The following is a 10,366-nucleotide window of genomic DNA, read 5'->3' as shown; positions in this document are numbered from 1 at the left end:
ATTTTACACTGATGTAATTTGAAACGTCCTCATTTCCACAGACTCATTCCAAATAATAACTTGTCACATGTGCGCACAAATAATTTAGTTCCTACAATAGCCTCATAGAAGACCACCCTCTAGTGGTATCCAGTGGAGATCAATAAATCCCGAATCACAACAGACCAATGCGATTTATGACACTCTACCAAGCACGTTCCTGCTTCCTTTTTTTACACCACGTGTACAACCACACAATGACAGTTTTCTCTTAGCAATTGAGTCCATGACAAATGGAAAAATGACAGAAAGCAATAACTGAGAATTTCTCACATTTCTCTAGGAATCACTCGATCAGACATTCAGTGAAGCCTCGCAGTACCTGCAAACTATACACATGAGAAAGCAAACTGCTCGCTCAGCTGTATTAAATCAGCTGTAATGTGTGCTATCAGTCTCAGACCTTCAGCAGTGCTGTTGGATTGCTGAGGACAGTGAATGTGTCAGAGGTTTTGTGCCTCTTGCTCAAGGTTAAGTGGGTGTGACTGGCCACATGCCTACTCTGACAACAGTCTTGTCATTTTGACTTAATCTTCATCTTTCTACTGCCTCGTCTGTCACACTGTCAAGTTGTGATGCCTTGCTGGTGTTTCCCATAAAAACATGGTGCATACTCTCCTACAGTTCAGTTGAGCTGAGTAATGATAGTGTATAAGCACCAAAAACATCCTCCAAATGAATTAAATAAAATCATATATTGTATTTCCTCAGAGTACCAAAGTCCTGTGGATGTGTTCTGTTCAACAGACTGTTGAGGGATGGGGAAGTATGAGGAGAAGGAGATGGCTGGATGGAGCAGAAAAGGAGGAAACAGCAGATCCTGAGGGGGAAATGAAAAACCACTACACACATTAAAAGATCCTCAAAACAAACATGACGGCAGTACAGTATATACAAGAAACCATCTACAGCTTTCAATACAATAAATCCAGTGAATATGTGGACAAACACAGTTGAAGGTCATAATGTGTGTGTGCTGCATTTATCTGGACACAGGAAAAAAAGTTTCACTTGAAATGAGGCTTTGTGTATTATTTTTACTTTTGCACTGAGGTACATTTCACAACATGCTTCGTACTTTTATTTAAGTGGAGGGATTTCTAGGAAAGGCAAGGCACCTTTATTTACAGTATATTGCACCATTCAGACACAAGGCAAGGGAACTGGCAGAGCTTTGCCAGAAAATAAAGGTAATACGTTCGAATAAGGTGACTAAGAACACCATAAAAAAGAGAGTTAATACAGTAAAAGTTGAGATAATAGAATAGTCCTCAGGTGTCAGCAAGAAGTTTGTTTTACATGAATCTGAGATGTGTTTATGTTAAACCATGCAAAGCTTTGTTGAGGTAAGAAGTCAGATTTTGAAGTGGGTCCTTTGACACACAGACAGCCAGTGCAGATATTCGAGCGCAGGTTTAATGTGCGCCACTTTCTTTATGTTGATGAAGATTCTTTATGAGCTGCAGAAGTGTAACACATTTCTTACACTTTCCCTGACAATTGTCCAGCCTACCGAAAATAAATACATGAACACGTTTCTAGTAATCTTGTTTGGTCAGATATCCTTTAATTCTTGTGACGTTTTGTTAGATGGCAGAAAGCGGATTTTCTTATTGTCTCATTGTTCTTTTAAAATCTATTTATTTTTGGTGCAAAAACGTTTTATCTCCACAAGGAGGAATGTGAAGGATTGGATGACATCAGCCAATCACAGCATCGTCCGCTGAACACGTGCCCAAAAACTATGACGTCAGTTTCCTGCGACCGTCAGTTGCAGCCCTTTCACATGTGAAAATTTTTCAACATTCGAAAGTATTTTCTTTATTAAAGGTAAGCCTTCCGGGTTTTTTTTAAATAGCAGGTAGCAGTTTGTGTCCTTCGTATGTTGTGACTTTGTCTTGTGGGAAGAGACGATGTTAATATCGGCTTCCAGCGTGTCGATGCGGCTCTTGATTCCCACAAGGTCAGGATTTAATGTTACTGACAGAAGAACCGTCTTCTTTCCGTCAGTCGGTCTTTCTTTCCTTCATTCTGTCGGTGGCTTCCTTCATAATACAACAGTCTTTGTAATGCGAGCTACGAAAATCCTTGTTTGGACGGCGCTGCGTTACATCATTGACATTGTGTTCATGTTGCCGGTTACACAACCTACAATTTCATTGAAAGAATTCTGTAAAGAAGGAAATAAAACCATAACTCTGACTAAAGATGAAAGGTGGTTTATGATTGCACCATTGTCTGCGCAGATCATTGTTGAAAATTGGCATGCATACAAATTAACTGCACATTCATATCATTATATCCAAAACAATATTAGTGAGTGTGTCAATGGAGTGAATGTCTGATGAATAACAGGAAAACTTTGTGAAATATGTCTGGAAGGTCTTCTTTATTATTAATAAATAAATAATACGTGTATACATAAATATGCTTGTTTGTGGCGTATTAATAGATTAATTTATTATTAAAATATTTTTTGTATGAAGTGGAGTTGATTAAGTCGAGAAGGAAGTGAGGCAGCCCAGGCACTATTACAATGTGTGAGGTGTCGCTACATGAAACTAAGGTGAAGTGACATTAGACATGACTTATTTACTAAATGTCCATCTGAATAGGATTTCATTTCTTTATTGCAGGCATACTCGATGTGGTTTTGACAGTCTGCCACCAACTAAAACACCCACAAATGTTTCTACGAGAAACCTGTTAAATATAATTATCATTAAATAGTAATTTTGGGTCAATTTTAGGAAACTCTACATTCTTGTTTTTTAATATTATGAAATTAGATGTACTAATATTTGGTATGAGTCTGTTTATCTGAAACCATTTTTCTGCAAATACCAGAGTGTTGTTGGCATTTCTATCTTCATCCACACTTTGTTCTTCCTTAGGTTCTATTTGGGATGTGACACCGGCTGCTGAGCTGTGAGAAACCCGCTCTCTTTTCCCCACCGTTGGCCTCTGTGTTGTCTCCTGGACTCGATGGCCAGCCGGCTCCTGTGCAGATATGCCCGTCTGCTCTGCAGGTCCTCCTCTCAGGCTCCAGCTGCTGCTGGTGCCCGTCCGCCTCCACCGGTGGCCGGACCTGCTGAGCTGCAGAGGGCAAGCGGCTGGCCGAGGGTCCCACGGAGATTCATGTCTGAAAGAACGATGGCTACCAACGGTGACCAATTTGCAACCTTACCTACACGCACCCATCTGGATGATCTGGTGGAAAAGGCTACAGCGCCAGAGGACGTCTTGGTGGCTTGGGCAGAGTGTAGAGGAAACGGTCACCAGGCTGCTGTTTCCTTGATAAAGTGGACTCAGCTGATGCTAAAGACAAAGGGGAAGTTTAGAGAACAAGAACCACAACCGACTGTGGATCCTAGGCTTCTGGACATGATGCAGGCACTATCTCAGCAGGTGAGGAAGTCCGACGATTAAACCATTAAGATGTGAAGCAGCACAATGTCTGCAGTTTTCTCTTAGGAGTTGCCGTATACACACTGTTGCACGTATGAAAATGACATAATATTCTGTCACATTGATTCCAACTTCCAAATTGATGATCGTAAACTGATAAAGATCATAAAAACCATGAATATATAGTAAAGCTGAAGCAGGAAGTTGATTTCTTTGGCAAAGCATCTTCTCCTCTGAGTCAGAGAACCTATCCTAACAATATTAACAACCTACATTTGCACATGAAAGCATACAAAGGAGCAAGTGACAGCATGTCCATTGTAAAACATTCACCCAAGGCTGGTAAGTTTAATTTTATTTTTATTGCGCTGTTAACAAAAGGATGGATGTTATCAGAAGTATTTAACAAATATCTTACAGGATTCCCTGTAAGATATTTCCAGCATAGCATTTCCAAGGTAAAAACGATATATTCTTTGTCCAACAGGTTTTTATCAATTGCAAACAGTGCATTGTGGTTTTCATCTCCACTGACTTTAAAGTGTTGAAAGATTCTTTAATCATGCTATTGCTGTTGCTGTTTCTTGTGGTTTCAATGGATAGCTTATCACGGGTTAGATAAAAAAAGAAGACACAGGAACAGGTGGGAATTTCGAATTCTGATCTCATGGAGCAGAAAGCTGCCGTGGAGTCCGCCAGAGCTTCAACAATTACTCTGTCGCAGGGATTTCAAACTCATTCTGCTCTTGTTGGTCCCCAAATCAAAGCAGAGGTGACAGCATTTTCAACCGCTGCTAAATTGAAGGCAGTTTGGTTTCTTTTTTTTTTGTTTGTGTTGGTGCTGCTGGACCTCACAGCAGCCTTTGATACAGTCGACCATGCAGTCCTTCTATCTCGCCGAGAGCAGTATGCTGGCATCCGTGGCACTGCCCTCCAATGGTTTAGGTCATACTGGGCAAACAGGAGCTTCTCTGTAATGATTGGTGACCTCTGCTCTTCACGTGCATCTCTCCCTTGTGGGGTGCCACAGGGATCTGTTCTCGGCCCTGTTCTGTTTTCCCTGTATGTGCTACCTCTGGGATCAATTATAAGAAAACACAATCGGTCTTTTCACCTCTATGCTGATGACCTGCAGATACATTTACCCATAAGACCCAATGAAAGCACTGCTCTTACAAGGCTAATGGATTGTTTTACTGATGTAAAGCAGTGGTTGGCACAGAACTTTTTGCACTTGAATGACACGAAAACAGAATGCATCTTGTTTGGCACATCACCTATGGCGAATGTTTTTAAAACACACTCTGGTGCTCTGGCCCCCTATTTTAAACCACTTGTTAAAAAAAACTTGGGGTAACGTTTGACAATGGGCTTCCATTTGATAAACAGACTAGTTCTGTTCTGTTCTGTTCTGCCAGCTTTTATCAGCTCCGTCTCCTGGCCAAAGTGAAGCCGTTTCTGAATCAACAGGATCTTGAGAAGGCAATACATGCTTTTATTAGCTCAAGACTGGACGACTGTAATGCCCTTTATGTCGGCCTCAGCCAGTCTTCCATTTCACGTCTTCAACTAGTGCAGAATGCCGCTGCCAGATTTCTAACAAACTCATCCAGACGTGAACACATTACCCCCTGTGCTGTCGTCTCTCCACTGGCTTCCAGTTCGTTTCAGAATCGATTTTAAACTTCTGTTGTTTGTTTTTAATGCCATCAATGGCCTGAGTTCCTCTTACTTGTCTGATATTTTAACTATACGTGACCCTGGCAGGGCCCTGCGTTCTTCAGGTCAGCTTCTTTCAGACATTCCAAGGTCGAGATATAAACAGTGGGGCGACCGCTCTTTTGCTGTTGCTGCTCCCAGACTGTGGAACAAACTGCCCCCCAACATTAACCCATTTTTTTTAGGTTGGCTTTTAACTCTGTCTAGGGCAGTGTATTTATTCTGTATGCTCTGTTTTTATGAATTTCTGGAAGGCTTCCACCAACCTGCAGCACTGTCGCAGCTCCCACAGTCAGCACCTATGTTTTATTTATTGTTTTTACGTATTATTCTTGTATTTATTTCTTAATGTATTGTTTTTATAGCTTTGTTGTAAAGCACTTTGGGTACCACTGGGTTATTGTAAAGGGCTAAACAAATAAAACTTGGTTGATTGATATTGATTGATTGATTTCAATGAGACGCCAGCGGTGGCCCCCAGGTCATTTCAGCTTGAGACCCCTGCTCTCGAGCCTCCATGCTGATGCTAAAAATCTTAAGAGATGGCTGAAGCAGTAAACTTAGTGATACGCGGTTTAAAAAGGTGAAATGATTTCACATGATGCTCCAAGACCTTGCAAAGAACATTTAAAAGGATAGAAAAGAAGTATCATGTCTAAATTGGTTTTGTGTTTTGTTATAGGAGCTTCCTATTTGCGTTGAATTGAGCTCCTTGTCTCTGCTTGTTTGTCCTCCAGGTGTCTTCAGTGTGGAACAGCGCTCTGGTATCCGTTCTGCAGAGTCTCTGGATTATGGGCACCCTCGCCACAGATCCAGTTCTCAGCTCTGTGCAGACTGAGGTCCTGTGGAGGGTCCGCAGGCTCGCGTACAAGCAGCTGGGCAACCTGGCAGACTGGGGAGCGAGCAGGAAGGGACAGCAGGACGTGGCCATAGTGAATGCTGTGTTAAAACAACTCGAGCTACGCTGGACTGAAATAGCAGACGCAAAAACCGTCAGCGTGCTCATATCCAAAGGAAAACGCATGTCGCCTGCGTTGATGGCCCGACTTGAAGACAAGGTGTCACATTTAAACTACTTCCTGTGATACAAGTTAAAGTTAATGTAGTGACAATAATACTTTTTGGTGGATGCAGATTGGAAACAAAGCTTTATTTGCCGTTAGTAATAGTTTATTACTTTTGTGTTTCACCCTTTCAAAATTGTCAAAAAGAGAAATAATGTGTATAATAACATATGATGAGAGTATTAGTACAAACTAAGCCGCATGTTTACAAAATAGTCTTAACAGCATGGATTCCTGTGTGTGGTTGGGATCGTTTTTTAGATTAGTTATCCGAATTATAATTCAACAAACCTGCTTTTTGGCCCCAAAAAAGCAACAAAAGAACAAATAATGCAGTTTGTCAAAGTGTTTGTCAGGATTTCATTTATTTTAATCTTGTGGGACAAATCATTATCAAGACAAAAATAATCTGAATATTTTGGAAAAAACACATTTTGGAAGTGAATTTACTGATTGTAACGTGTGTATATACATATAATCTCTGCAATCTGAAAAGTTTGTTCATTGAAAAAGTGAAAATTGAATCTTGTATGATGTTGATTTTATTTATTTTCGACAAATGATACAAAGTTACAAAGAGTTAAAAAAAACGAAAAGATGCACGTGCCTTAAAGTAGTGTCATTACACAATGTGACAGTGAAAGAACCTTTTTGAATAGCAAGGGTAAATCTAGTGTGTTATTAAAGTTTATATTCTCAACGCAGCCTGATGACCTTCCGTTTGTCTCTTCGCAGGCCTTGGAGCTTGCAGAGAGCTTTTCAGCTGAAGAGATTCGCAAAGTGTGCACGTCTTTGGCGGTCCAGGGCCGCCGAAGCGTCCCCCTGCTCCGGGCTCTGTCCTACCACCTCCTCCAGAAGCCCGCGGCAGAGTTCACCACTCAGCTGATATTAGACATTGCCTTCGCTTATGGTAATGCCACCGAAGCTCAGTCCTCATCGGCAGCTTGACAATGCGATTCACTCGACTTGTACTGTGGAGGGCAACACCGTCTGTAACAACTTTGCCTTTACGTTCCCACAGGAAAGTTAAATTTCCACCATTCTCAGGTGTTTCAACGTATGGCCTCAGAGTTGTTACCCAGAGTCCCTGAGCTCAACTCTACAGACGTCACACGCTGCGCAAAGTCACTGGGCTTCCTCAAGTGGCTGCACATCCCTCTTTTTGAGGCCTTTGCTGAGGTCAGTAATACACAGATTCTGCGATTCAGTTATTTTTTTATTTTTTAAAAGATGGGTCTTTTATGATCTCAAATGAACAAATAATTAAAGTTGTTTCCTTCTCACTCAGTGTGAAACCTTTTGTACATTTCCCCACCAGCACTACACAGCTACCAGTGGCAACTACAGCACTCTGCAGCTCTGTAATCTCCTCATGACGTTCGCCAGACTGGACTTCCAGCCCAGCAAAGGAGGACAGTTTTATAGCAAGGTACTGTTGCCATTGGATCGGTTCAAGGCTGCACACGTCGTGTCGCACTTGTCGTTTCATAAGTTTGTCATCTGTTATTTCTCTTTAAGGTTCACTCAGCACTGGAGGAGCCTCTCTTCCAGCTGGACCCATTTCTGCAGACAGATGTGGTTTGGGCACTGTGTGTTCTGCAGCAGGCCAAGCCAAGATATCTCATTCCCCTCATACAAACAACTCATGTTACCAAACTGTCTGGTAAGAAATATGGCTGTGATCCTTCTTCCTACCTCTGAATCTTTGTGTTTTTGATCAATATGCAGACCGCATAATATTTATTTAGATATTTCTCAGTTTTGTTTGAGACTATTCCAATGATCAGCTTCTTGCACAGACACATCCCAAAGCATTACAGTACAATGGAAATGATTTTCTAAATATATTCTAGATCTGTTCGATCATAAAAAGACACATTTCATCAATTTTTGTTTTTTGACTTGCATACAACATACATGCTTAGAAAAGAAATATAGTGTCTCAAAAGATCTAGAAATTGTTTTGAGTTTATATGTTTTGCTTTAAAATATCTGCCAAAACAACTAATGTTTGTGCAATATTCAGATTTTTTGTGTCGTTATTAAGTATCTTTAAGTGCTGTGGCGTGTTGGGAGTTGTCAAGGTTCTACACTAGCTCAGTAGGGGGCAGTGCAGCACCAGCAGAGTTCTCCTCACATCCAATTCTGACTTTCTCAGATTTTAAACATTGGCATGGCAGTTTATTCCTTTTTGAGAATCAATTTTTCCAACAAGTTGACCTTTTCTCTCTGGTTATTGTTTTTTTTTTTTTTTATCATTCCATGTAGAAGGCAGTCCAGCTCGGGTAGAAAACTACATGCTGAAGCTGTTGCACGTCGCCGCTACTCTTCACCTGGAGCATCCCAGCTCCTCAGATCCTTCTTCCCCTCTGAGCGTCCCCACCAGGAGCCTCACACCGTCGGCCTTGCAGAGCAGCCTCAGAGAGTCGCTGCAGAGTTTAGTGGGAGGAAAGTCGGAGTTCCTTCGGACCGGCGTCGACACGGTTTATGGATGGACCATTGGTAAGATACTGTCAACGTAGTGAAGGAACATACTCCCAGATCTCATCGGCGCCTTCTCTTTCATCGCAGTTTTAAAGTCTTATCGTCTCTGTTTTCTTCATCTCTCAGATGGTGAGCTGGTTGTGGACCGCGACAACAAACCAATTGACTTGTCACAGTTCAAAGCTCCTCATTTACAAAGTGGAGAAGGAGATCAGGCTTTGCCTTTAGGGGCCCGGAGGTGAGTTCTAGAGAATTAGCTTTTCCTCTCCACCGCCTGGACGTTGCAGCAGTTTTTCTTTTTGCTCATTGTTCCTGATGGCTCCTCCTGTCCCACATATTTTCTGTTTGTTTGGTTTTTTTTCTAGACTAGCTTTCTTGGCCTGGGAATTTCCCAACTTTGGCTCAAAGAGTAAAGACCTTCTGGGGCGTTTTGCGATGATGAAGAGACACCTCCAGCTGGCAGGTTTCCTCACTGTGGAGGTAGGGAGGGGGTGGGGTGGGGAAAGCTTTGTTGCAGTGTTTGTCATGATGGTTTTGTTCCCTCAAAGTGTATTTTTAACATGAAATACCCCCCTTTTTTTTCTTTGTAAGCTAATCTGAGGTGTTTATTTCTTACATCTTTTTTTATGCACTGGAATTCAGTCGAATGAGGAATTTTCTAGTGTGTTCGCTCTTCTGATGGCGATAGTGAGCAGTGAAGCACCGGTGCTGCTGCGGCAGCATCTGACAGGCTAAGGGCATGCAAACAACGGGCATAATACTTTGGGAGAGCTGCGAGTCAGGTGCACCTCGCTGCAGTCCGTGGTATAAATATAGCTCCAGCCGCAGCTCTGCCTCATCTAGGCCAATCCAAGCTTTCTCTTCCTCATCGAGGACAATTTCCTTATTCAACAGCAGGATCTTTTACCCTTTAGGCTGCCATTGTCGCCGTATGCATTTACCTGAGTAATTATCTGAAAACCCCAATTTATATTTATTTTTTATTTATTTTTTTAATGTTAAGCAAATTTTGCAAGTGAGGTTTTCTCATAAGCACATCGTAAAAGACACTAATCATCTGTATTAAAACCACAGAATGTGTTTGATGCAGAATTTGTCTCTGATATCTGTCAGGTGCCGTATTACGAGTGGCTGGAGCTGAAGACCGAGTGGCAGAAATTGGCCTACCTGAAGGATAAAATGGGGAAGGCCGTTGCTGAGGACATGGCCAAGTGAAGTGGGCCACATTTGCAGTCTCAGCTAAATCTGTTCCCAATCAAATGAGACCGCAGGGAATACGCTCGCACACCCACGTTCACACTGCAAGCAAGGCCGCTTTGCAGTGAAGCTCTTCTACTTTGTCTGTGTAAAAAAAAAAGAAGAAGAAGAAGCATATTTTCACTGGTTCCCCTGGAAACGTGTGGGGCTTTCCCTGTTTCCATGGTGATGAAAAGTTTTGGAGCCATAGGAAGACAGAAATAAACACGAGTTTTCTGCAGAAATGATGGGCGTCTTTACATTCGCGAGGCGTCCGTACACTGAAGCACTGCATTTTCGCAGAGTTTTGCGACAGAAGTGCTTCAGTCCATCAGTATGTGAATACATGGAATGAACTAAATTATCTCTGAATGTGTGTCATCATGTCATAGAATAAATTGTTTTATTGCCGGTTT

At 41.9% G+C, this 10,366-nt stretch overlaps 1 protein-coding gene across 1 annotated transcript; it reads left to right on the top strand.

Moving 5' to 3' along the window:
* The first annotated feature begins 1,799 nt into the window (after positions 1-1,799).
* tbrg4 (transforming growth factor beta regulator 4) lies at positions 1,800-10,292 on the top strand. Its single transcript, XM_080501272.1, has 11 exons — positions 1,800-1,869; positions 2,934-3,447; positions 5,904-6,224; positions 6,966-7,140; positions 7,252-7,409; positions 7,549-7,659; positions 7,749-7,893; positions 8,499-8,732; positions 8,841-8,952; positions 9,080-9,194; positions 9,828-10,292. Exons 2-11 carry the CDS (start codon positions 3,025-3,027, stop codon positions 9,927-9,929), a joined length of 1,896 nt encoding a protein of 631 aa, XP_080357398.1. The 5' UTR covers positions 1,800-1,869; positions 2,934-3,024; the 3' UTR covers positions 9,930-10,292.
* Positions 10,293-10,366: the final 74 nt, after the last annotated feature.

Source organism: Blennius ocellaris, assembly GCF_963422515.1.
Source record: "Blennius ocellaris genome assembly, chromosome: 8".
In the NCBI taxonomy this organism is placed as follows: Eukaryota; Metazoa; Chordata; class Actinopteri; order Blenniiformes; family Blenniidae; genus Blennius; species Blennius ocellaris.
Note: the sequence above shows the minus strand (reverse complement) of the source record. Positions and strands in the feature narration are given on the sequence as shown.